Source organism: Pygocentrus nattereri, chromosome 7, assembly GCF_015220715.1.
Source record: "Pygocentrus nattereri isolate fPygNat1 chromosome 7, fPygNat1.pri, whole genome shotgun sequence".
In the NCBI taxonomy this organism is placed as follows: Eukaryota; Metazoa; Chordata; class Actinopteri; order Characiformes; family Serrasalmidae; genus Pygocentrus; species Pygocentrus nattereri.
The window spans coordinates 1,095,198-1,121,245 of record NC_051217.1 but is presented as its reverse complement, the minus strand read 5'-3'; the positions used below and the strand labels follow the sequence as shown (position 1 = coordinate 1,121,245).

The 26,048-nt window shown below is 41.5% G+C and overlaps 1 protein-coding gene across 1 annotated transcript; it reads right to left on the bottom strand.

Annotated features, from left to right (window-relative positions):
* Nucleotides 1-10,186: 10,186 nt before the first annotated feature.
* On the bottom strand, nucleotides 10,187-24,685 carry calb2a (calbindin 2a). The gene is made up of 11 exons (XM_017692368.2): nucleotides 24,453-24,685; nucleotides 20,818-20,894; nucleotides 19,873-19,962; nucleotides 19,539-19,619; nucleotides 15,303-15,359; nucleotides 14,823-14,900; nucleotides 13,748-13,803; nucleotides 13,601-13,640; nucleotides 13,427-13,480; nucleotides 10,916-10,987; nucleotides 10,187-10,825 (listed from the first exon to the last, which is right to left on the bottom strand). The coding sequence occupies exons 1-11, from the start codon at nucleotides 24,544-24,546 to the stop codon at nucleotides 10,709-10,711; spliced, it is 816 nt and encodes a 271-aa protein (XP_017547857.1). The 5' UTR covers nucleotides 24,547-24,685; the 3' UTR covers nucleotides 10,187-10,708.
* Nucleotides 24,686-26,048: the final 1,363 nt, after the last annotated feature.

Below are 26,048 nucleotides of genomic sequence, written 5' to 3'. Positions count from 1 at the left end.
GACGAGTCGGCGTACAGAGAGGAGGTGCAGCGGCTAACGGACTGGAGCAGAACCAACAAGCTGTCTCTGAATGTGGACAAAACTAAGGAGATGGTTGTCGACTTCCGAAGAGTGCGAGGTGACCACCCCCCACTGAACATCACTGGCTCTGCTGTGGAAATCGTCAGGAGCACCAGGTTCCTCGGTGTCCACATCACAGAGAACCTCACCTGGTCCCTCAACACCAACTCCATAGCCAAGAGAGCCCAGCAGCGCCTCTACTTCCTGCGGAGACTGAAGAAGGCTCAACTCCCCCCTCCCATCCACTGTGAAGAGCATCCTGAGCAGCTGCATCATCACATGGTTTGGGAATTGCACTGCCTTGAACCGCAAAACCCTACAGCGTACAGTGAGGACAGCTGAGAAGATCATCAGGGTTTCTCTCCCATCCATCATGGACATCTACACCACACGTTGTATCCAGAAAGCCACCAGCACTGTGGGTGACCTCATCCATCCCTCACAAGGACTTTACTCACTGCTGCCATCTGGCAGAAGGTACCGGAGCATCTGTGCCACCACTGCAACAGCTTTGTTCCTCAAGAGACCAGGTTTTTAAAGTCACAAGGACTGAGCTAACCCCGCCCTCCCCACACACACACACACACACAACTCTTTTGATGCTCTACCTGCACTATCTGGTCATTGCTGCTACACTGTGTTTACTCTGGTTTTTCTGCCTCAGTAGCTGCTGTGTTTCTGTCCGTCGTCTGACTGCGTGACTCTCAGATCACAGCAGGTTAATATCTCTGCATCTTATTCCACGACCTCATGTCCAGAGTGAGCGCCGTGCCGGTGCTGCACTGTCCTGTCTGGGTAATTTATCCTATTTATTGTTTCTAGCTTCATTTTTTGTTCGCAGACGATGTCTGCACGTTCACACTTTGTGCTTTTTGTTCCACGTTGCACCGTGATGTTCCTGGAGGAACGTAATTTCCCTCCACTGTGTACCTGTACAGAGATGGAATGACAATAAAAGCCTCTTGACTTGACTTGACTCTTGATTAAATTTGAGCTATTTACATGTAACTTATGTATATAATTATTTACTTGAGGCAAAATATTAAACTATATCAATACACTGGAAACAATATTTAATCTCAACATTTTAATGTAATCATTGAAATTGAGTTTTAAGGTCAGCTTTCCAAATTACTTTAGCTAAATATAGGTTTTATGTGTTGTTCCTACATTTGTATCAAACCTATGAATTACTAATTTCCTCGTACCTGATGGTTTAATATTTATAAACATTTTTCACTAAGAAGCATAATAAAAACTAAACGGTAAAGTTTTCACTGAGAAAAACACTGGATTTCCAAAATAAACTCTACAGTGCTCCAGAACATCTGTACCATACAGTCAAAGCTAATACATTCTTATCTTTATTATAATTTTTAATATTTCTGTTTTTCAAATATTTAACATTCTAGCTCAGTTCAGTCATTGAGTGGAGTAAAATTTCAAATATTCAGGATTTAAAAAGTAAAAAAGGAGCACATCTTGGAAACTTTGGCTATAAGAATAAAATTTAAGTGGATTTTTAAAACTTATTTTTAAATTTTTAATGGCACAATCCAGGATAAACATCGCACAAACCAATGAGACGTGATTTGGATGTTGTTTTAGAGGTGATTTGGATGTTTATCTGGGATCTTTAGCTTACAAATTGATAATTAAAACAGCAGAAATTTCTTTTATGCGAACCAGCCAGCACAAACAAGCAGTAGCATCTTTATTTCATCTCTGACCACACGAGGGACCAGCTTCAAGGATCAAAGATGCCCCGGCAGATTTCTTTAAGAAATTGAAAACAATCTCCTGAAAAGAATAGAAGCTGTAATAAAGACTGGACACACTAAATACTGAAAAACATAATATATTGTAGCAATTTACTGATTCTTTGTAACTTTCTGTTAACTGTGTTTGCTGAAAAGGTTAATAACCTGTAGCAACTTTAACTGTCCGACAATTCCGTATGTCCAAACATTTTGAACACCTGCACATTCATAGACTTCTATTAAGACCTTTTGCATTCAGGAGTGTGACTGAGGTGAGGGGCTGATGTTGGATGATTAGTTCTGGATCACAGCTGCGTCTCTCACTCATCCCAAAGATCCTCGATCATGTAGACTAACTAAGCACTCATCTTGGTTGGGCTACTGTTTGTATGTGATTCTTTATCATACACGTTTTAGAGATAACCAAGAAGCTATCGTTTAAAAGACAACAATCCCATCATCTAGAACCAGTACCAGTTTGTTCACAGGGCAAATACACAACTGGAGATGCTACTTTGACCCCCGTCACCCTAACCCATCTAAAGTATCAGCAGACCACAGCAGACAGTTGGAACGGCGGACATCAGGTATAATAAGCGTTTAAAAAAGCCTGGACTTCAGCGTGCTCAGCATCTTTCACCTTTTCTGTCTACTGTGTTTCATGTTCGTTTACTTTTACTATATTATCAGTGCCTGTTGTGTAGTAGTTTGGATTACTGTGGATTACAGTCTTCAAACCAGTTCGATATCTTTCATGCTGAAGGTGCAGTACCGCATTTAACCACAGGAGGGAGACGTGGCTTATAAAACCTGTAACGATGTTCAAACGCTTTATATTTTTAATAACTAGTCAAACTGTTCAGGCAGCCCCTGTAAGAACGCTTTACGGGTCCAGTGCTTTAGTAGTTTTGGGCCTGACGTGCTGCTGAAAGGCTTCCCAAGAAAAACATGATCGACTTGTATCTGATCGAATGCTGTGCAGCTTAATTTGCATTAGTGTCACAGTCGGAGTTGAATTAAACAACCAACCACAAGTATGAAGCGTAGAGGTTAAAGTGACCTCCCTCCTTCTGGCAGTTAAAGTTTATCACTTCTCTGTCTTTTGGTTAAGATCAAGTGGACATGACTGCGACAGTTGCCTATCAGAAAGATTTCTGTATTTGTTTTTCTCTATTTTGTCGTGGAAATAAGAGATCAGACCCTTGTTACCAGGCATTGTCTTTGGAAAGGTAAATAATGTTAGTGGTCTTAGTTTATTTACAGGTTTATTGTATTTTAGTGTGTTAGTATGCTAAAATACCAGTACCAGTCAGTCAAGTCCAGTGCTCTTTGAACATAAAAGCATGACGTCGTCCATGTATAGCACACAGTTCGCCGTCAGTCCACCTGGCAAGTCCAGTCCTTTGATTCATTTGTCCTTTCTCGAGATCTGTGCCAGCGGCTCGATGCATGCAATGAACAGGAGTGGAGATAAAGAACACCCCTGATGGACACCAGAGCGTACGTTGATCGCCTTTGAGAGGTGCCCATTTACCAAAATCCTGCTGTTTATGTCTCTGTCCAGCAAACCCACCCATTCTATAAACCTCCCTGGGAAACCCGTCTTTCGCAGAACCTTAAAAAGGAACTGGTGCGAGACCCGATCGAATGCAAATGCCTTTTAAAAATCTAAATTTAACACTAACAGCCAAATTGTCCTCACATGTTAAATCTTTAGTTAAAACCTCCTGATGTTTATTGTTTTGTCTATAAGATTGAGACCTTCTTGTATTATGTACACTTGTTCCTGCTTTTCTGAATATAATTCTTCATAAAATCCTTCCACCACATTTAAATTCCCTCCATTGTTTTGCAGATACAAGTCGATCATGTTTTTCTTGGGAAGCCTTTCAGCAGCACGTCAGGCCCAAAACTACTAAAGCACTGGACCCGTAAAGTGTACTTACAGGGGCTGCCTGAACAGTTTGACTAGTTACTGAAAATATAAAGCGTTTGAACATCGTTACAGGTTTTATAAGCCACGTCTCCCTCCTGTGGTTAAATGCGGTACTGCACCTTCAGCATGAAAGATATCGAACTGGTTTGAAGACTGTAATCCACAGTAATCCAAACTACTACACAACAGGCACTGATAATATAGTAAAAGTAAACGAACATGAAACACAGTAGACAGAAAAGGTGAAAGATGCTGAGCACGCTGAAGTCCAGGCTTTTTTAAACGCTTATTATACCTGATGTCCGCCGTTCCAACTGTCTGCTGCCTGACCCTTCACTGATAGGCCTGTTCAAGGTACTCACATGTCTGAAGCTGAAATTCAGTGAAGTGAAGAATGTTCTTTCATATATTTGGAGCTAGGGTATCACACGTTCCCTATTTCTATCCCTCATCTTCTAAATAACTGCAGCCCCTCGGGGCCCAGAGCCCAGTGAAGAAGCAGGCCTTGATTTTTTGCTTGACCCTCACCAGCTCTGCGCCAAGACATGGTCAATACAAATCTGCCTCACGTTACTAGTTTACCAGAAGATTTGTGAAGAACCTTTACAGCCAGACTGGCTGCCTTCCTGCCCCGGACACTGTCTGAGGAGGCAGCGTTTATGACGACACAGCCCATGTATTTTAAACCAACATATACAGGTATTTAGCGATGGCTTGTATTTTTTTGCAATTTATTGGACGCAAATGAAACCACATGCACAGAGGAGTAATTGATCAGTGACTCCCAGGCAGATATTTTTTGTCTGAAGTTGTAGGGTATATATACAAAGAGGGTAGTCTGATCATCCATAGGTCATAAGGGTTCTGGTATAGTTACATAATTGGCATTCCTCTGATCAAAGCGGCATCGTAATGTTAAAAATGCACACCTTCTTTTTCCTTCACTTCCAAATTCTTTCTCAAATGGTATCAGCAAAAAATGTGAGACTGTTTTTTAATTCTTTTGTTATTACAACCCAGTTTCCTAAACATTTGGGACTTGTAGCCAAAAACGGTGTATCCAAAAACAAAACGCACTAAGATGGAAATAATTCAAACCCTATATTTAATTGAAAATAGTACAAATGCAACATGTCAAATGTTAAAACTGAGAAATGTTTGGAAAAATATATGTCCATTTTGAATTTGATGCCAGTAGCACATTTCCAAAAGTTGGGACGGGGGCATGTTTACCACTGTGCTCTCCTCTTCTTTTAAAAACACTCTAAGTGTTTGGGAACTGAGGAGACCAAGTTTGGTTTTTGCAATGAAATGTTTTCCCATCCTTGCTTGATGTAGCATTTCAGCTGCTTGACCATTTGGTACCTGCTTTGTCGCACTTTTCGTTTCATGATGCGCCAAATGCTTTTAGCTGGTGACACATCTGGACTGCAGGCAGACCAGGACTCGGCCCCTGGACTCTTACCACAGAGCCTCATTGTTGTAATACATGTGCAGTGTGGTCTGACAAGCAAGGCCTTACCTGAAAAAGACGTCCTCTGGATGGCAATACAGTGTCACTGTCTCCAAAATCACGAATAAAATCTATTTACATTAACTTGCGTCAAAAGGAAAAGCTGTTTGAGATTCAGCCGTTGTCTTCTCTGTCAGCTCGGGCGTCATGCTGGAGTAAACGGGCCACTGCAGGATTTCTTTCACTGAATGAGTCTGATGGTCACTATCATTTGGTAAATCTCCAGTTAACACCCAAAATAAAACATTTAAACAATGTGCATGCAGTAGCCACACAACCGGTTAATGGACCATTCCTCCAAGCACTTGGTTCAGGTGTGTTTGAAGGTGGGATAGAGTGGAAATATAGACTGACCAGTCGGCCTTGAGGACCGTTTTGGGAAACACTCATTTACTCAATACTCAGTGTCCTAATATACTAATAGTTCAGCCCATTATTGTTAATAGGACCACAGAAATAGAGCTATTACTAATGAAAGCTGAGGAGACTGGAACAGAGATTTAAGCCGTAAGGCAATTAAAGCTGTAAACAGATTTATGAAGATAGTTTCAGCCACTTTTATCTCATAGACATTCATTCCTGAAGGTTACAGGCTCCATTTTCCAAATCCAGCTACACAACATCTTGAGGCTAAAAGCATTAAATGTGTTATTGATAACGCAACAAAACATTAAGCTCTGGGGCTCCTTGTGTGAGGGTTTGCTGGTTCTTCATCAAATAACTTGTTAGTGAAATTTAGGGTAGTGTATGAACCACTTGTGACTTATAGACCATAGAATAGACACAACAAAGTGGGATTTGCCTTTTCTGCATTATTCCATGTCCAGATATTGTTGAAGTCACAAAGGTGTGTAGACGCTGCCTTTAAACTATTGCAATAGCAACAGGAATTCACTTGGAGGCAGTGTTACTGCATACAAAGTGCCAATCCATTGCCTTGATGCTATGCTGGTGACTCTTCAGCCTCCACCATATTATTTCCTTAATCTGACAGATGCCTATGGGTGTTCTTCAGTTCGAGAAAATGGATGCTTGTAGTAAGATTGATTCAAATGAGAGGTCCCTTTTTTGTATAAGTAGTAAATAGGCTATTTCTATTGCTATTAGTTCTCATGGCTGAATTTTCAGTGTTTTTAAAGACGTTTTTACAGTTGTGAGTTGCCAGTTGTGCATTTTATATGCGTCTTCAGAAACGTTCAAATGTTCTTTGGTTTAAAACAGACAAGAAAGAGTCCCAGACGGAAGGCCTGCAATGTCGGGCGCAAAACAATGGTGACACTACGTGACAGAGGAGCTGAACTTTGAAGTGACAGAAGTGGCCGTGTGTTAGTCTGAATGGCAGTAGCCGTATATGACAGCTATATGAGGAACAGTGGTCATGAGTCCTGACCGCCAGGACGAGATTAAATTGTTCCCATGTGTCCTCAGCAGTGGTGGACAGTAACTGAGTAACTGAGTAAATGTAATTAGTTTCTGTACTTTAGTATTTTTGGTGTCTCTGTACTGAAGTTTCTCCGTTCTGGGCGACTTTCTCCTTTCACTCCACTACATTTCAGAGTCTAATATCCGACTTTTTCCTCCTACATTCTGAGAAATCTGTCGTTCCTTTTGGTTTCTGTGTGTATAAAAACGTCACATGTCAAAACGAAAGAAGCGCAAAGCCAGAGCACCAATCAGGGCCCAGCGGTCACTTTGTTTAGAGCTGGTTTTGACCTGTTGGTCATACCGACCCAGTGCAGCACGCGGTTCAACGTCAGCGCAGCAGCGTAAAACTTTGGGAGAGTCTGTTCAACATAAATGATGAACTAACCTAACTTTGTGTAAATAGAGCTCAATATAGAAATATGTCCACATATGCAGTCGAGACTGACGCGGCTTTTTTCTGAATTTCTACAAACACCATTTCATTTTATAGTAAATGAGTTTGGGCTGGTTTATGTTTATGAACAGACGCCTACAGATCAACATAGTAAAGGAGCTCATCTGTGATCCTGAGTTTAAAGCCAGTTTTTATTCAACTTAAACTTGGAACTAAGTTGTAAATAAATCTGAAACTGAAACTTTGCTTGTGTGTAAAAAGTGATTTCAGAGCCACTCGGTTCTCCCTGATGGAAACTGTTTACCTTCAGTGTTTTGTGCTTCTGATCATTTTAATAGACGTCAGCGTCACTAATTAATGACCTTCTATTAAAAGACTGGTTTACCAAGAGAGACGCTGGAGGACTTTCACCTGAAATGAGTTCATGAAGCCAGTCTGGTTATAAAAATGATAACAGGACATCAGAGCCAGAATTACTCTTTTAGTACTTTTACTTTATACTTAAGTACATTTGAAGGGAAATACTTTAGTACTTTTACTCAAGTGGAGGTCTAAAGGGAGGAACTTCTACTTTTACTGGAGGAATATTTTACCTCGGGGGTCTCGACTTTAACTCAAGTACAGGGTTTGTCTCCTGCGTCCACCTCTGGTCCTCCGTCAACCACGTCAGGAAGTCACTGGTGTCTTGCTTAATAATATGAACATAATCTGAATTAGAGGCACATTTCTGCCCCTAGAACTGCTTCATTCACTGCTTCACACCGTGTGATCAAGAACCTCCCCTAGAAAATGCAGAGTAGTTTAGATCTGGTTGAGTTGTGGAGGCCTTGCAAGGAATCTGACTTCATGAAACTCTTGAATTTGTCACTTGTGTCCAGAAGTGCGTAGCCTAAAATCATTCTCAGAAGCCTTCGCTTATCTTTGCTTATCTGGTTGGTCCACATTTTGTATTTTGTAGCTGTCACATATTGCAAATAAACATTCAAGCTCACACCCTGATGCCTTTGTGATGCAGTCACTTGTTAGAGGCAAAGTTAGAGGCATCTTTCATGTAGTTGTTGCCCCTGCTTTGTGCCTGTGTATTGCAGGCATTCAGTCTTGTGTTTAGGAGAAGTGTCTGTCTCCTTTTCTTTCCAGGTACTCGTCTCAGAGGCCTACAGAGCCTTGATGGCATTCGCATCAAATCCCTTAATGCAGTAATCTGTGTGGAGAATGGCAGTTGCTGACATTTGAAATGAGTGTGTGATCCAGGCTAATCAGGTGCCAAAGTCATTCAGTATGCAGTACAAATGGCATCAGATCATCGCTTTGACTTGCGCATTACAGTGGATGACTGGCCACTGAATAAATCATTTTAAAAACCTCTAAGTAGGATCGTCCCCGTTTTTGTGTTGAAGCAGCATCGCTGATGAAAAGAATATTTACGTTATTATCAAAGCCCCTGAGGATGGTGAGTCATGCAGGAAAGCTCCATTCACATCAGTAATTAGGGCAAATCTTAGCACTAGCACAAATGAATGGAAGGAAACATAGAGGAGGCAGAATGTCCATCACTGGGGCTTTTCAGTTAAATGAGCGATGCTGATAGACTTAAGCCTTAAGGTGGTCCAGAGATGTATGAGGGTTGTGCTAAATTAGATATGCCAGATTTTAATCTAAGAATAATTTAAGATAATAATTTAATAATTTAATTTAAGAAAATGCATTCTGAAGTCTCTGATAAAATTTCAGGTAGTCCCTGATATGCTACCCCTAATGCTAAAGAAAGACTTGGAATAGTTTTAGGCTCAGGTTTAAAAATGACTCTCCATTTGAAGAACAGAGCCCCATTTTCCCTGACGCCTATATGACTAAGTGGTGTAGGACAAGGAGGTGAGCTGAGACGTCCACTCTGAATTACTTATTACATTCATATGAGCTATATTTAAAAGACTTTATAAATAAAACAGCAGGATCCTCCTCATATATAAATAAGTGATGACTGCATTTTTCACATATAACGCCGGCTTTTGTCTGCCTCGGTATGCGCTCAGCCATCTATGGTCCAGCCATGTGCACAGAGGGGCTAAAATATGAAGAAAGTCAAACAAGGATATGCAGTGAGTGCATGCTTTGTGCTTTTCTTTATGTAACGTTCTTGGTTTTGGGGGAAATGGAGCCTATAAGGAGCCCCTTCTCTGGTTTTGCTTAAATATGTCACTGCTTATAAGCAAAACCCCCTCATCATCAAGCCACATTCAGCATACAGCTTAGAGAAGTTTGAGGGCAAAGCTTTTCATCACGTTTGAAACTTTCACTGTTTACATTTCAATCTTGACACTCATTTGTGGACTTGATTGCCAGTAAACTTGGATATTAATTGGTAGGGAATAAAACAGAGCGATGCAATTACATGACTCATATTCCGTGGGGTTGATCGGCTACTGAATTCTGCGGAGACTGTGCAGTGCCAGTGCCAGTGCCAGTGCCAGTGCCAGTGCCAGTACCAGACAGTGCTCAGTGTTTTTTCCAGAGTCACTACTGGTGAAAATATGGCCCCGAAATCAAATTGCTCTCCCTTGACTGGAAGGCAGGTAATACTTATTAGCCTAGTGTGTTACTCTGTTTGAAAATTAAACATCACCATTGGAAACGTTTCCATAATCAGTGTAAACATCATTCATTTATGTTCAGACTGCAACTCCCTGTATGAACCTCAGGGCCTGAGGATTAGATATTTAAGCACTGATGATTAATTGATGAGGATGTCTGCAAGTTTTACTGTGGGATATGAGGGGGAAGACTAATATAAATGATTTATTTAGATTTAAAAGCATCCGCACGTAATTATGGAAGATTTAACTAGAAATACTGTTCAAAGTCCCTGTACTGATAAACAGAACGGGGGGGGGGGCACTAATTGAATTTGACAATAAAAATATTTCTGTGCTTGAAAGGTGTGAAAGCAGGTACATCCTGAAGGAAAGTGAAGAGGTTTTAAAAGGGAGCAAGTTTGCATGTCATGTGTGGATTAGACCCAAAGTCAGGCAAAGTTTAATGAAGTGAATTACTGCCCCCTCATGTAAACGTGGCAACAAAAATCTGCAATACATAATACATCCTGTTCTTCACATATCTTTTATTAATGCTCTCAGTAACATCCTATAACAGTATCAGCCAAAGAAAGAGAACAGCATGACCCGAAACAGAAAAGGGTGAGAGTGGAACAAAGACTTGGAAAGGGAGGATCAAACCGAAGAGGAGGTAAAACCCAGAAGACGCAGCTCAAACCAAGGACTTAAATAAATAAATCAGTGAATAAACAAATAAATAGTTACACTATACTATTATTCATACCATTAAAATCTCTTTTATCAGTACGATTCTTTCAACTCTTCCTTTAAATGTATAGTTTAAAAACGCAGCAGAGGGCAACACCGTAGCTGGAACGGTCTGTACGTAGCACAGTGGGGATCGGGCAGGTGGACAGGGGGATTCAGGGGCAGGTTTCTTGTGCTTTGCAGTGCACATTCATTCAAAACGCATGTAAAGGGTAAAGGGGAGGGGTGCCCGGCACATGCACATGGTTACAGTAGTCAGGCAGCTGAGAGAGGTGAGATGAGATCCAGGCAGGTCTAGATTCACAGCACAGGCTCCCGGCACAGCACAATCTCCAGCTCCGAGCGGTACAGTTTACCCCCATCTGACAAGGCCATGATGCTCTTCTTGTATCCGGTTAGGTCCTTAGTGTCCACCTCCTGAGATAAAGCAGGTCATTGTGATATAAGTTAAAAGGAACATCGATTTCAGTTTGTTATTACCTCTACGTTCTTGGTTTCCTCTCTCACCTTTTTGTTCTTCTCATAGAGGTCCCTCAAGAGGGCATCCAACTCCTGCTCATCAATGTAGCCATTTCCATCCTGAACAAAGGAAAAGTAAGTTGGGTTACCCAGTAACCCTTTAATGCCAAGGAAAAACGTATGTACATTTTGTTAGTTTCAAAATTGACTGTTCACTCTGCAGGCCACTCAGTCTACATATAGAAACTCAGCTGCAAAAAACAGCGCGTTTGAAGATTAATGTTTTTGTGATGTCAGGGCGAAAGGCAGGATACACCCTGGACAGGTCGCCAGTCCATCGCAGGGCAGACAGACAGACACAGACAGTCACTCACACCCAGGGGCAGTTTAGCATGTCCAATCGGCCTGACTGCATGTCTTTGGACTGTGGGAGGAAACCGGAGAACACACACAGAGAGGACCCCGGTCACCCGGCCGGGGAGTAATGGGAATTAATTCTTAACATTTTGGTACATAAATTATTATTATTATTATTATTATTAGTTGTTTTTGTTGTTGCAACAATTTTGATTATGTAGAAAATAATCAAGTAAGTCTTGACAGTTGTAGATTCTCGTTGTTATATAAACCAAAGAGAATACTTCATACTTCAGTCGCTCTTTATCATTACTCAGGTTAAACAAGTCCATATTGAGCCCTTAATGGTCTGAATTCTGGTTTGAATGTGTTTTACTCAAAGGGTTTCTTTCATGCAGTGATAGAAACCACAGTAAGCTCCAATCCCACATCCTGATCCATTTCAGCATCTCTTAATGTGGAAGTGAACATGTCACAACTACTCTGGCAGCAGATTTTAATGAGTAAAAGGGGACAATTACAAAACCTTCGTGGTGCCGGAAGGATGTCATATAAGACAGGGTTAATGCAACATCTAGGCCTGATTTGCACAGTTATGTCAGGTTGTCCTGACACAAAGGACTATAATGGTTATATTATATAGAAATTTCTCTATTTTGTGGAGTCTAGACTGTTAACTCTTTCATAGGCCTTGGATGAGGTCATAACTCAATAAAAGCGCAAAGAGGAAGCAGTGCTTATTATTTTTGCACCTCAAAGTCTTCTGGGTGATGGCGAAGGTCAGTCTGTTTATTGGCATTGCAAGCAGTCAAACTTTTTGCCTTTTCCAAAGCTCAGCGCATTTTGTAGGAGCATTGTGAGCTGCATTAGTGCTCAGCTGACCTGGCGTGCCTCATGCCATTAATGTTTTTACCCATAATTCCACTGTGGCAACAGCAGCTGCCTCTGACGTAGATGAGAGTACAGAACCGGGGCTACGCAGCAGTAATTCTACGTGGAAATGTTTAGCGTTCAACACACTTCATGCATACGCACGCCACATTTCATTTATAATGAAGTATCTGCACTAGTCCTCATAGAAAGCCTCCACACGCAAGAGGAGACTCTGTTTTACAGCCTCTCTTTGCTCAGCACTGTCCTCTGTTTAGTGTTTTAGTGTAGTTGAGCCTTTTCGGCATTTGTTGCATCGTTCTTGTTTGCTACCTCTGAACAGCCCAGAAGACTCCAGCACAAATTTACGCTGTCAAACAAAATGTCCTTTAAACGCATCTTTAAAAAACCTTTAAAAGTGTGTCACAGCGTTTATATAGAAAATCAAATAAACATCAGTGTTAAAGAAAAGAACAGAAAAGTGGTCAGGTATTAACAGAGCTCGGTACAGCAGCCCATGTAAAAGTAAAAATATTGTAACTTCAGAGAAATAATATCTCACGGAAAGCTAAAAGCATCTCTCCAAAAACAACTGGAGTAGGAGATGAACAGTAGCAGGAGAAAAATACTGTCACTCTGAAGAACATGTAGCATCTGTCTGCACAGTAACTGAAGTTCGTTAGTGTAGATGACTTTCTTCACGCATGTACTTCTTATTTGAAAACACAAAGGAAAGTACAAATCTAGAAAAATTGCACTTGTGTACATGTAATCGAGTAAATTGAGCTACTTACTACCCCTCAAAACAGGTAATAGCACAATCAAACATTTAAAAATCATCATATAAAAGTATTTAAAACCCAACACACTGAATTTCTAGAGTAGTCTGCTGGAACCGCCCAAATATTAGGGAGTATTATTAGGGAAATGGACTATATGACTGCACATAAGCTGACATATAAGGTGAATTAGATGAATGAATGAGTTTTGCTGAGATTTTCAGAAGGACAGGTTTCTGTTGGCTGGGAAATGTTACCGTGCCCTCCTGATTTGCATTCGGAAAGCCATTGTTAAACAAACGATGTCATGGGTATGCTCAAGGGACCAAACCTACAAAAACAGGTGCAGTCCTCACAGTCATTTACCTGCTCAGGTAAGTGGAAACGCCACTCATTTGCATGCAAAATGGAATTCGCGGGAGTGAGGGAAATCAGACGTAAAAGAGAAAGACAAGAGATTCTTCCACTGCGCTAAACCAGACTGTCGCCCGGGGAAGACTTTCCACGCTGCTATTGCATGTCACATTCACGTTCACTTTACGCTGCATACTACCTTGTCATAATATGTGAAGATGGCATTGAACTGCTCAGCAGTCAGTTTGATGCCCTGAAAAACAGCACAAACAGTCCTTCATTAACAATTCTGTCCTTTAGAAAAGAGTTTGGTGTACATGTGCAGCTTTGCTTGTACCTGTAACAAAGCAAGTTGTTTAAGTTGTGTTCTCACCTGGAATTTCAATAAGAAATTTTCCTGAACTGGTAGAAGCCTTAAAATGAGAAGCAGAGGTAGCAGCCCATTAGAAAAACATATCTGAGAATTAAGTTAGGCATTAACTTACCTTATTAACTGGAACACTCTTAAAACACTGCTCACCTTGCCATCTCAGAGAGACCCAACTTTCCATCCCCGTTCAGGTCAAACATCTTGAGCTGAGGGAGTGAGAGATATTTATCGTCATCAATAGGCGCTAAACATTAAATAATCTCCAACCAACTTGTGCGTACACAGATATTGATTTATCTCATCTGGATCTCAGACCACATTCATCAAAATGTGTATTTACATTTACGGCATTTGGCTGACGCTCTTATCCAGAGCGACTTACAATTTGATCATTTTACACAGGTGGTGTTGGGAGTCTTGCCCAAGGACTCTTATTGGTATAGTGTAGGGTGTTTACCCAGGTGGGGATTGAACCCCAGTCTACAGTGTAGAAGGCAGAGGTGTTACCCACTACACCAACCAACCACAAAAAGAGTGTAAAAAAATGTGTAAAAAGTCTTGGTTGTTGCTTCAACAGAGCAGAGTTATCAACACTAACACACTAATAAATAACACCACTAGTTCTCTAGTATTGGTCTGTAATATTAAAGCAGCATTCTGATGACACTTAAAGTTTGGTGCAACTATCTGTGAGAAAAAGTGAAATGTTATTCTGCATTAATTAAACTTTTATTAGCTATATTTTTGTGCTTTTGTTATTGTGCAGTTTTGTATAGTTTATCTTAGTGCAATTCAGGTCGGCCGTCTGGCCTTAAGAAGGTGACATATGCCAGTACAGCTGGAGTACGGACACATACCCGCAGGACAATGCACACCCTAATCACTGAACCAGTGTGGTGGTTAACAGCTCTGCCATGAATAATAGCAGTTTATGTCATTTTATTGGATAAAATCCAAAGTCAACTGTGTGCACTACATGCTTTGCTTCTGTCTGTTCTTCTTTGAAAAGCTAAAATTGTTGGGATCTTGAGTAATGCAAGTCATAAAAGACCATTAAATGTGTGAAGTGTTAAATATACAATAAATATATAATTATATATAATAAATATAATAGTCTTTTAAATGAGCCACTAAGATGTAACTACTTTTTGGGGTAAGATATTGCATGATGGTTGTAATATAAAGGTAAAAGTGTAAAAAAGTGTGTCTGGACTGAGATACTTACAATAGTCTGTGTGTATTCCTGCAGTTTCTGGTCATCATAGTATCTGTTAGCCTTTTTAAGAAGGTCTGAGAGAAAGCCCTAAAAAAAAAAAAACGGGTCAAGGTCACCGCAGACTGGACAGAAAGCACCTGCCCTCACATAGAGCTGGGTTTAGTAAAGTACATATACATACCTCTTGTGAAAACTGACCACCTGCATGTGATTATTTCTCTATTTGTATGTTCTGAGTCAATGCAGATATTTGAATATTCCCTTTGGATGGCAGTTGCCGTGGCCGGGATGCTTTGCATGCTTTCCATTTGTTTTTCCAGCAAGAGGGCAAGAGCATTACACTGGTCTAGCCCAGATTTATGAGTCATACCCAAGCTACCAAGTAGTACGATGTTGGTAATGGACCAAACTGTTGGAGTAGCCAAAGTATAGCTCTTGCAGGAACTACGCTGAAGGCTATATGAGTGCAAACGCAGACATACGGCTTACCTTCAATTCATTTGCCTCGATGTAGCCACTGCGGTCTGTATCGTACCTTCGCCAGGCCTACAAACAGACATGTATACATGACATATGGTTAATTCCAGAATTCCAATTACTGAAACCAGATTACAAACACTGCTCATGTTTTTGGTTGTATTTATTTATTTATTTCTGAGTTTTAGCTACAGGAACAAGTACTAGTCCGCAATTGAACAACAACAAAAATAAATGAATATAATTGTGAATAAAATCATGTTTGTTTTACTTCGCAACGTGAAAGGAGTTAGACCTCATAACATAATGACTTACACACAATCACAGTAAATAAGGACTGTGATTACATGTTTAATTACTTCATTAGTAAATTATAACAGTAATTACATGTTTCACTGTTCTGTTACGCGACACATCACAGTTTTCAGTCTTGCTCTTGCTACATAACGTACAGTTACAGTGCCAGGCTTGTAAGCACCAGTGCTTGACTTGTGCAGAGATTAAACTGAGTTGTGATTCAGCAGCAGTTCACTGTGCTGTGCTTTAACTCTGCAGGCTTTATTCCAAAGTAAATTCCATCAATTTCACATTTCACTGGCAAAATTACAGTAACGTTCTGCTCTGAAGGAAAACGCAACCTGCCATCCTCATTCTCTGTCATTCTGAAATCCATTTAGAAAGAAAGGTGTGTGTGTGTGTGTGTGTGTGCGTGTGTGTGTGTGTGTGTGTGTGTGGAAACATGCAAAGGAGTCATAATGATCAAGTTTTCGTTTCCATAATCATCCCGGCCTTTTCATTATCTGTCTCCATTTCCTATTCAGCTCGGCCGTGCGTTGTGAGAGGACAAGGAGCGCGAAATGCAATTTAATTAATGTTTTAATCTAGCAGCTGTCCTGTTTCCAGCAAGGGTTCTTATCAAAGATAGATGCCCTGTCTTCTCAGGTCTGTGGAGAATTACAGCGGCCCATCCATAATGTATTACGCTGAAAATAGAAGTTTGTACTTCCTCGTTCCATCCCAGCCCACTCCCCTTTCCCCTTTAAATCACTCTTTCTCCAGCTTTACATAATGTACTGGTGAGAAGGTTGAACCCCCCACCCCCCCACCCCCCACCACCAAACCTGTCTCAACCATTCTTTATGATCAAAGTCAAAACATGAGAAACATCAGTTTGACGTTTTCTCATCTCTCTTTACTCTTACTGCAGTTGTTTTGCTGTGGTGGAAAATGCGACGCATGCACAATAAGTTCTGCTTTCCAGGCTCACATGCTGTGACTTGAATGTGGATAAGTAAATAAAAAAACGGGGAAAAAAGGGTGAATTTTGCGAGTTGTGACCAGCTGGGTATCCCTGTGTGTTACGTGAGCTTCATATCTGTGGGGCTAGTGAGAATTCAGTTTTGTTCATAAATGATTTTTACTGTCAGTCTGGGTCACGTTACATATGCATTTGACAGTGATTTATTTAGTAATAACTTATATGGAATTTCAGTGGCTGATCGACATCTAAAAATGCCTGCAATCCTAAAAAAAAGGACTTTTTAAAGAAGCCTTCAAGGACACTTTTCCCCACCTCCAAACCTCTTCTGTGCTCGAGTGTACATATTTTCCTTTTTGTCTATTTCTCGTCTGTTTTAAACACCAGTTTTATTCATTTACTTATTTTCATTTGAAAATTATGCGAGTGGATTATCTTACATCTAATCTTCTCAGAAATATCTCCTGAAAACGTATTAAAAAAGTATTACTTGAACTTGCAATTTACTTATACATTCATTCGATTTGAATATAAATAAACACTTATTAACAGGTTTCGCCCTGTACAGCATTAAATGCTGTGGACTCAAAGGTTGATTCGTTATACTCCATCTGGAACCCAACACTAATCTATAACAAATTCAGGCTGATTTTAAGCAGGCGTGGAGGCGTGGAGGCAATTCCGGATAAGTTGAAAGTAATAAAGTTGTGTGTTCTTGTTGTAAGATTTATACATAATTATAATAAATTATAATAATTGCTGCATTTGATGTGATTACTTCAGCAGAACATTCAGTTTGATCCGAATGTGATTCATAGTTTGTCGGTCATTTGCCTAAAGCGCGGTCTAGATTGCTCTAATTTATTCCAGGTGTGTTGATCTGAGTGTTTTGAAATGCTCCACCTAGGACAATGTAGCATTTTAACCAATAAAGCTGTTTAAAAATGAGATTAGGCTGCTTAAAGAAATGCCCTCGCTGAATGCTGTTCCAAGATCTAATATATCCTAGAACATAAGGTTTCGTTAAAATGCTTATAAGTAGGGTGGGTACTATGAATTTGTGAATATTTATCGTCATTATGACACAGTCATAATGGCAGTCGTGGGCTGGAGGTTAGGGATCTGGCCCTGTGACCGGAAGGTCGCCGGTTCGATCCCCAGTGCCGACAGTCCACGACTGAGGTGTCCTTGAGGTGTCCAACTGCTCCCCGGGTGCCGTGGATAGGGCTGCCCACCGCTCCGGGCAAGTGTGCTCACTGCCCCCTAGTGTGTGTATTCACTAGTGTGTATGTGGTGTTCCACTTCACGGATGGGTTAAACGCGGAGGTGGAATTTCCCCGTTTGTGGGATTAAAAAAGTATCACTTAACATCACAGTACGCTTTTCCTGAGCCTATTGTGGATACAATCAGTACTTAAAAGAAGAACTGAACAACTGCAAGTTATTAGAGTCATTACAAAGAGCACAATTAGTCTCGTTTAATTGAATTTAGCTCAGCACCATGTATGAAATGCTCATCAAAATAGTTTCTAGTAGGATTTTTAAAACGTGGCATTTGATGTTCTTTCTTACCTGCTCTCAAAGCTCAGAACAGCTAAACAGCATGATGCATGTTGTGTAGTGTGAAAATTGTTTTTGTGATTTTTTTTTATCACCACCCCTCCTCAAGCGCATTATAAGAATTGTATTAATAATAATAATAATAATAATAATAATATTGTAACACAACATTACAAAAAATGATCGTAACTGTGAAACTTGTCCTCTTGATTGTGTGATTGAGAGAGAAAAGGACATTTTCTAGGCATGGCCTGAAGATACATGTTTTAAGGTTTTGACCCTTTTAAACTTAACAAAACGCAGAAAGTCGAATCCAGACTATAAACTTATTCAACACGCTCAGTCGCCTTCCCTTTTTCTAAAGAAGCAAGAAACTACACTAACAGAACATACGGGTTTTACGAAGTCTAAAGAGGCCCAGCTTATACATCATTACAAAAACGTGATAAATTAGGAAAATACAAATTAGATATACTGTATGTCTTATTGTTAAATCATGCATTTTGAAACAGGTATACTTTGTCAAAACAGCTATTACTTGCAATTGTAGCAATTATTTTGAGTCATTTCATCACAACGCCTCCCCTGGTGGTTATAGTGGACCTGCTCAGTGTTGTTATTTGATGATACATTAAGTTTTAATCTAGATTTTGGAGATTTTGGAGTTCTTCTGTATGATTTTCTAGGTGTTAAGACGGAAAATGGAATAAAGTTATACGAGTGCTGTGGAGAAACACAAAAAGAGGGACGAAAGCAAAAGCTCCCGAATCGAACTGGCTTTTCAGTCAGAGCAGAGTCCTGCACAGGCTCAGCAAGCCGTCTATAATGCCAGCATTAATTAATTAATTAATTAACAGCATCCATTACAAGTTACTAAATACTTCTCTCAAAATGTGATGATTAAGTTCCTCATTACTTTCTGGAATCTCAGTACTTGTTACTTTACTTTCTGCATTACTCTGCACACAATGATCTCTCTGTTTAGGCAAACAGGCAAAATTATCTGCCAGTACAGTGAGAGAATTTCACTTATCAAAATAATGTCACAATAATTTCACTCGTCATTAATAAAATAACTTACGTTGAGAAATAAGTCAAATAATCTTATAATATTCTTGTAACAATCTCAAAATAAGAAATATTGGATACACTGACTCGATTTCACTTGCCAAGATATGATTTGTGCAGTGCAGGCGGTTGTGCCACTCAGCCTTAGTAAGAGACAAAGCCTTACTAATTTACAGGCGCATCCGGGGAGCTCCCATTCTTGTCTTGTGCCTAGAGCACCGGAATCACTAAATCCGCCCTGACTCAAGGCATCAGAAATGGCAGGGACGTTAAAGCTTCTCTGTGGCAGTACCTGATCCGACTTTAGTGGAGCAGTAGAGCCAAACTGTAAAAAGTGAATAGAAGTGAAGCGGCTTCCTTACCGCCATGAACTCAGAGCTGGAGCCCACAAACTGTCTGAAGCAAAGCAAGAAGTTCTCTTCCGTTGGCAGGATCTGAGCCAGCTGAGAAGGAGAAATGGAAACATCATGGTGTGAATGGATCAAAAGCAACATTCGTCCTCCTCTGTGTGGGAAAGCTGCAACGCAATGACAAGTGTGAAGATTAAAGCGGCGAAGCAAGGCCTCCCTTTCATTTCTGAGCGTATAAAACGCCGAGTGGCTCTGCAGTTCTACCACCTTAAACATCATTTTGTCGTCTGACCTTGTGAAGTGCACTGGTTGCAGATTAAAGTTTTGGAGCAGTGCCATTTCTTACCTCTGACATCTCAATCCTGCCATCTTTGTTCTTGTCGTATTTCTGCATGAAATCTTTCATCTTCTCTCTAAAAGATGCATTTGTGGGGTCCTGAAACACAGAGGCAAGCCAAAAAAGAGTTCTGGTTTAATACTAGCGGAGAGAGAGATCCCTTCGTCTTCCCTTCTGGACAAATTGGTGACTTTTTTTGACCCTCTGGGTTCAAACTCAATGACCCAGACCAGAAATACAGTTCAAACATTTCCTGAGTCTGTAGTCGCCCTTTCCATCCCATCTTATTGCAGGATTGTATGTTACTCACATCCAGAGTTACAAGGCTATGATGACTGTGTCACTGTGTGTATTTGGTGGATTCGATTGTCCGAATTTTGTGTGAAACTGACCAATGGACGCTGAGAAAATCACCAAAAACTTACTCATCATGTTGGAAACCCTTCATCCTTCACTCGGTCAACATCGGAGACGCATGTAAAACGGCGTGCAGAGTTTACAACTGCTGAAATTGTTGCAACGGTTTTTGAAAGTGGAGAAAATAACAAAGCATTTTGATACAAAACATATGGCTGTCATGTCATATGCATTTGCCTTTTAAGGTGAATTTAAGACGATAAGCAAAAGTCAAGAAAATGCCCTCAGACATGCCCCCAGAGGGTTAAATACTTGAGGTCCTAGCTGGCTATCGGCTGTTTTGCCATGACCTTCGGTGAGATATTGCAAGAGCTTCATTAATAAGGAGAACTCAAGCTTGACAACAGTCAGTGTCTTTTATTCTGGACTCATTAGGACGCACTTCTGCTGAAAAACCAGCACCCCATGTAAATGTCTATGAGCTGACTGTAGTACAAGCTGGCATCAAAGTGTTTAACTGTCTGTCTTCATATTGGCTAATCACCACTGTAAACTGAAGACTCAAAGATTCAAAAGCCTCCTCTTCTGTTTACTTACCACACCTGCTCCTCTCCTCGCGATCTCCAGCTCTCTGAAGAAGTTTTCGAGCTCCTTGCCCTCAATGTAGCCATTACCTGTAATAGAAATCCAAATGATATCAGCATATGAAAGGTGAGGTACCTGACGCCGGTGCTGGAGCTCAAAGAACATTTCTCCTCGCAGTTTTACAAGATGTGACAGTAACTACATAACTATCAGCTGACAATGTACGTGACATAAAGTAGTTCATTTGGCTGGATGGCTGCCTGGCCATAAAGCTGGTTAACTATCAGGACTTGTTTGCTGGCTTGCACCCAAATCAGGGCAGCGACGGCGCTTAATTAAAACTCTTGACGGCTGTTCTCCCAAGCGTGCTTTGAACACCCTCCTTTTTCACTTTGCCTCTAATTGGGGGCCTTATTGCTGAAGCCTTTTAAGTTCCATTTATTTGAAAAGACGAAAAGAAGATCTCCAGCTTGATGCTTAAGAGAACTCTATTGAAATTCCAACCCAATTTTCTCTAATATATGAGATATCACCATCTGTGGACAATTTCCCATGCCAGGAAATTGGTCTTTCTGCAAAGGAAACGTGTGTGTGTGTGTGTGTGTATTTGTGTGTGCATGTGTTTATGTATGTATGTGTGTGTGTGTGTGTGTGTGTGTGTGTGTGTGTGTGTATGTATATGTGTGTGTATGTGTGTGTGTGTGTGTGTATATATGTGTGTGTGTGTGTGTGTGTGTGTGTGTGTATGTATATGTGTGTATATGTATATGTGTGTGTATGTGTATGTGTATATATGTGTGTATATGTGTGTGTGTGTATGTATGTATGTATGTATGTGTGTATGTGTGTGTGTGTGTGTGAATGTATATATGTGTGTATGTGTGTGTGTGTGTGTGTGTGTGTGTGTATGTGTGTGTGTGTGTGTGTATGTATATGTGTGTGTGTGTGTGTGTGTGTGTATGTATATGTGTGTATATGTATGTGTGTGTGTGTGTGTGTGTGTGTGTGTATATGTATGTGTGTGTGTGTGTGTGTGTGTGTGTGTGTGTGTGTGTGTGTTAAGTTGAAGGAGTGAGGGCTGCAGTAATGTGGGTTCATATCTTCTGTATGTTTCCCGAAAGCAAATGTTTAACGTCTGCCTTTAAGCTCTAGTGACTGTGAGTTAATCTGCTTACAGACAGCACTGACATTTACAGACAGCTGAAAATCAAACTCTCAAGGAGAAACACCTCTTTCTAGTATTTATAACAAACACCGAGTAAGAAGACGGCACGGCCGAGGCCCATTCCGCCACGCTTGCTGTGCAAAACATGATGAACAGTCGATTAACGCTGTGGCAGTTCTGGCCGTTAAGCCCTGCAAATTTCATTATCTCAAAAACAGCACATTGATTATGCGTTGAGCTTGGACTCAGTCCTATAGGGCGCTTAATCGGTTTATCGTGGTGAATACTGAGACCACACAATTTAATTACATTTTATTCAAATACACTGATGTGGGCAGGAAGAAACTGATGGCTGTTTTTCTGCTCAAAATCCCTCACATTGGGTGTAATTTGCAACTATAACAACATTATAACGGGACTCTTTGTTTGTAATACAAAGACACATAATTCTCTGCAGGAGCTGCTTATTCAAAACAAATTCTAAAACTTGTGTTTGTTTATCTCATTCACAGCTGGCTTGTCAGCATGGACAAAAAAAATACAAGTGGTCAGTTGATTCATGCATGTCCGGTGTTTTTAATGTTTTTAATATATAGAGGAAAGTATAGGGGCCCCAGTTCAGAAAGACTAAACCGCCTTTCCCGGCTCCCGACCCGTTGTTTAAATGTTAAATGTTTAATGCTGCAATAATTTGATCTTATTTATACGTTGAAAGTCATGATGTTCTGTCAGAGCACGCTGTCAGTAGTTGTCTATGATTTTTTGGACTGTACATCGTCCCTCATTCTCCTGGCTGTCGCTACTACCACCTCGGCTCTGGTTCTGGTTCTGGCCTTGCCCGCCGTGTTCAGGCTGATCCGTTATCGCAGGTTGAGATATGCATGTCAGATATTGATGCGACTAACAGGCCTATGTCAGTTTTTAGTACTGTAGCAACAGAGGTTTAGGTCCAGTTGGTCATCTACAATTAATGCAGTAAAAAGACAATTTCGTGGTTAACACAGGAATATAGTACAAAACATTCATTGGAGGTATTTCACAGACTAATGTAATTATTTATAGTGCCTTTTCCCACTGACTTTGCCGTTTATCACCTCAATAATCAAAAAGAGATGAAGGAAGACTGCTTATTAAGAACAACTGGCTTTGGGGTTTGCCCTGTAGTCTATCCTGGCACAGTCACAGCCTCTGTGCTCATTTCCACCCTTTTTCCTTTACATCGGATGAAAATTTGGTCGCTTTCCTCACACAGCGTACGGTTCTGCTAAACCTCACGTGTGCTTTCCTGTGTGTTGTACATATGATGAATATGAAGACTATTTCACTGTGATAAGTTACAGCTGGCGTTTTATTTGGACTCATGCGGTTCAGGGAACCTGCTGGAAAGTGAACCAGACCGTCTAGCAAAGAAATAAAAGTAGCTATGGACATAATTCATAAATTATAACACTTTTAGTGTTTTTACTAGGCTGTAAAAGTCTCTCACCGTTGCCATCTCACACGCTGTGGCTCCGTCTTTCTCAGTAAAATCTATCCAGACTTCTCTGGATGTTTAGCTGAGACTGGGGATGTGAAGTGCGCGCTGCTGTTTTGTTCCCACCTGTGTTCCGACAAGCCCCGCCCTCCAGCGCCGCTGCTGGCTGGTGACTCACATTCACCAGAGTCCGCCAATCCTGGCGCAAGAGGGCGTGGTTTGTCGAAATACGGGTGGAGTAAAAGCGCCGCTCAGATTCGCCGGTACCCGAAATAGTCCGCTGCGTTTAGGCGCAGCCCCGAGTCTGAACAGCGCCAATGAGCTCCACCACACCCACAGTGGAGAAAACCCCACACCAGCTCAAAGACCACTCAGATAACAGAAAAATCACACCCTCACTCTCACAGCCCCACACGCGCCTTTAGAGGGGACATCACTGATTAATTAGCCATTCCAACAAGGATCTGCGTGGCCGCAGCTGTAAAACATTCCCTTCCACCGGGAAGAGCGCTCCAATAACGAACTCACACGAGTTTGGATGGAAAGGACATTGGGAAAAAAAACGAAAGTAGAATTTTTAAGTGTTTATGTCTGTCACATCCACACATGCGTCTCACGCAAATCAACCACTGGCGCAAAGATGCCCTTCGCATCATACGCTGATCACGCGAACAGAGCGCTTTGATCACTAAAGCATCGCAGCAAGACAAAATAAAGAGCTTCCCTGCAGCCAAAGCTCATCCCTGACCAGTTCCAAACAAACCAAAGAGCCCGCATGCACACTCAAGTTCAAGTGACAGACATGTGATCCAGTGAGGTGTTACCTGAGCAGATTTCCGCTCGCGCGCAATAGGTGAGACTGTTTCTCCTGAAAATCACACAAATAATCTCATTTCACTCACAGCCGAACATTCAAACACGCTTCCCTGCGTCCTTCTTCAGCCAGGAGCGCCACAGCTGGGAAACTTTGCCCCCTCCCTTCACTCACTCACTCACTCACTCACTCACCGTCGGCGTCGAAGTGCTTCCAGATGTCGAGGAACTGGGAGGCCGTGAGCTCGGCCAGGTGGAGGTAAGGAGGCTGCTGCGCTTTGTTAGCCATGGCTCTGCTGTCTTCTCTCTCTCTCTCTCTCTCTCTCTCTCTGTTCCTCCCTCTCTTTCTGAGTCCCCTTATGTGCCAGAAAATCCCGGGCGAACTTTGTCACACGGCGATGCTCGCTGTCCAGCCCCCCCCCCCCTGCGCGTCGCAGGAGCTTTTAAAGAAGCGACGAGGCTGCGCTTCCTCTGTGGGCCTGCTGGGGGCGCTGAAGCTCTGATGGTGTTAAATTGCCCCCTTCTGTCTCGTCTCTCCTCACAGCCGGAGTCATCCGTCCCGCCCCTACCTGCACCTCAGCCGGGCTTTAAACGTCCCACACCGCGGAAAATTAATCCATCACTTTCTCCAAATAAGATTTTTTTGGATTAGTCTTGTTAAAGTCCATATATGGAAATGAAGACTAGGGGGGGGGACGACCTGTTTTGAATTCGTTGTGTTTGTGACGTCACGAAAACCGAGGTATTTGCATAAAAATCTGCATATTTAACCTTTAGCCCCGCCCATTTACGCCGTCGCGTTAACAAGGAGTGTTTTAGCTTGGAGTACTGTTTGCTGTTTGAGCAAGGCGCAGTATAGGTCAGCCAATCAGAACAGAGCTCATTTACATATCTCGGTCTTAAAGGCACAGTAGGACGATGTGGGCCGTTCTGGTACACAGACTCTCAGAAATACAATAAGGACGTGAGAGAAAGAAGATAAAACATGAAGGAAAATGTGGGATACTGGCCCTTTAACTCTAAGACTGAGTGCCTTGTTAATTATGTAAATGATATCTGTGGCTGCACGCGCAGGAAACTGAACCCGTTCTTTGAGCTCATCGCACTGGAGGTTTTCAGCGCTTACAGACCAGAAACGCAGGGCAGCGCGTGTCAGAGCTCGAGGGCAGTGATGCAACTCCATCACAGCTCCTCCGTGCACAGCTTTAATTGTGTTGGCAGTCATTATTACACATTTCATTTCTGTCGGCTGCAGTAAATCACTGCAATATAGCATTATGTACATTCTGTCAGTGTAATGTATTTTGATATTTATGTGCACCAAAAGCCCCCAGGATGTAGAGGGAGACCCTGGTGATGTGGGCGCATCATATTGATCGTTTTTAATACAAAAAGGGAAAATGTTATTTCAAAGAGTAAAAGAGCCTAAAGATTTTCTTTTGGTTGCCGAGGTTAAAGGTCTAAAGGTCTTTTAGCTACATTACCGCACAAAAGTCGTGGGCTGGAGGTCAGGGAACCAGCCTTGTGACCAGAAGGTCGCCGGTTTGATCCCCAGAGCCAACAGCAGGTGACTGAGGTGTCCTTGAGCAAGACACCTAACCCCCAACTGCTGGTGGATAGGGCTGCCCACCGCTCTGGGCAAGTGTGCTCACTGCCCCCTAGTGTGTGTGTGGTGTTTCACTTCACGGATGGGTTAAATGGGGAGGTGAAATTTCCCTGTTTGTGGGACTAATAAGGGTCTCTTAATTAAGTCAGAGACCACCCTTTCCAGGCAACACAGCCATTAAGTGA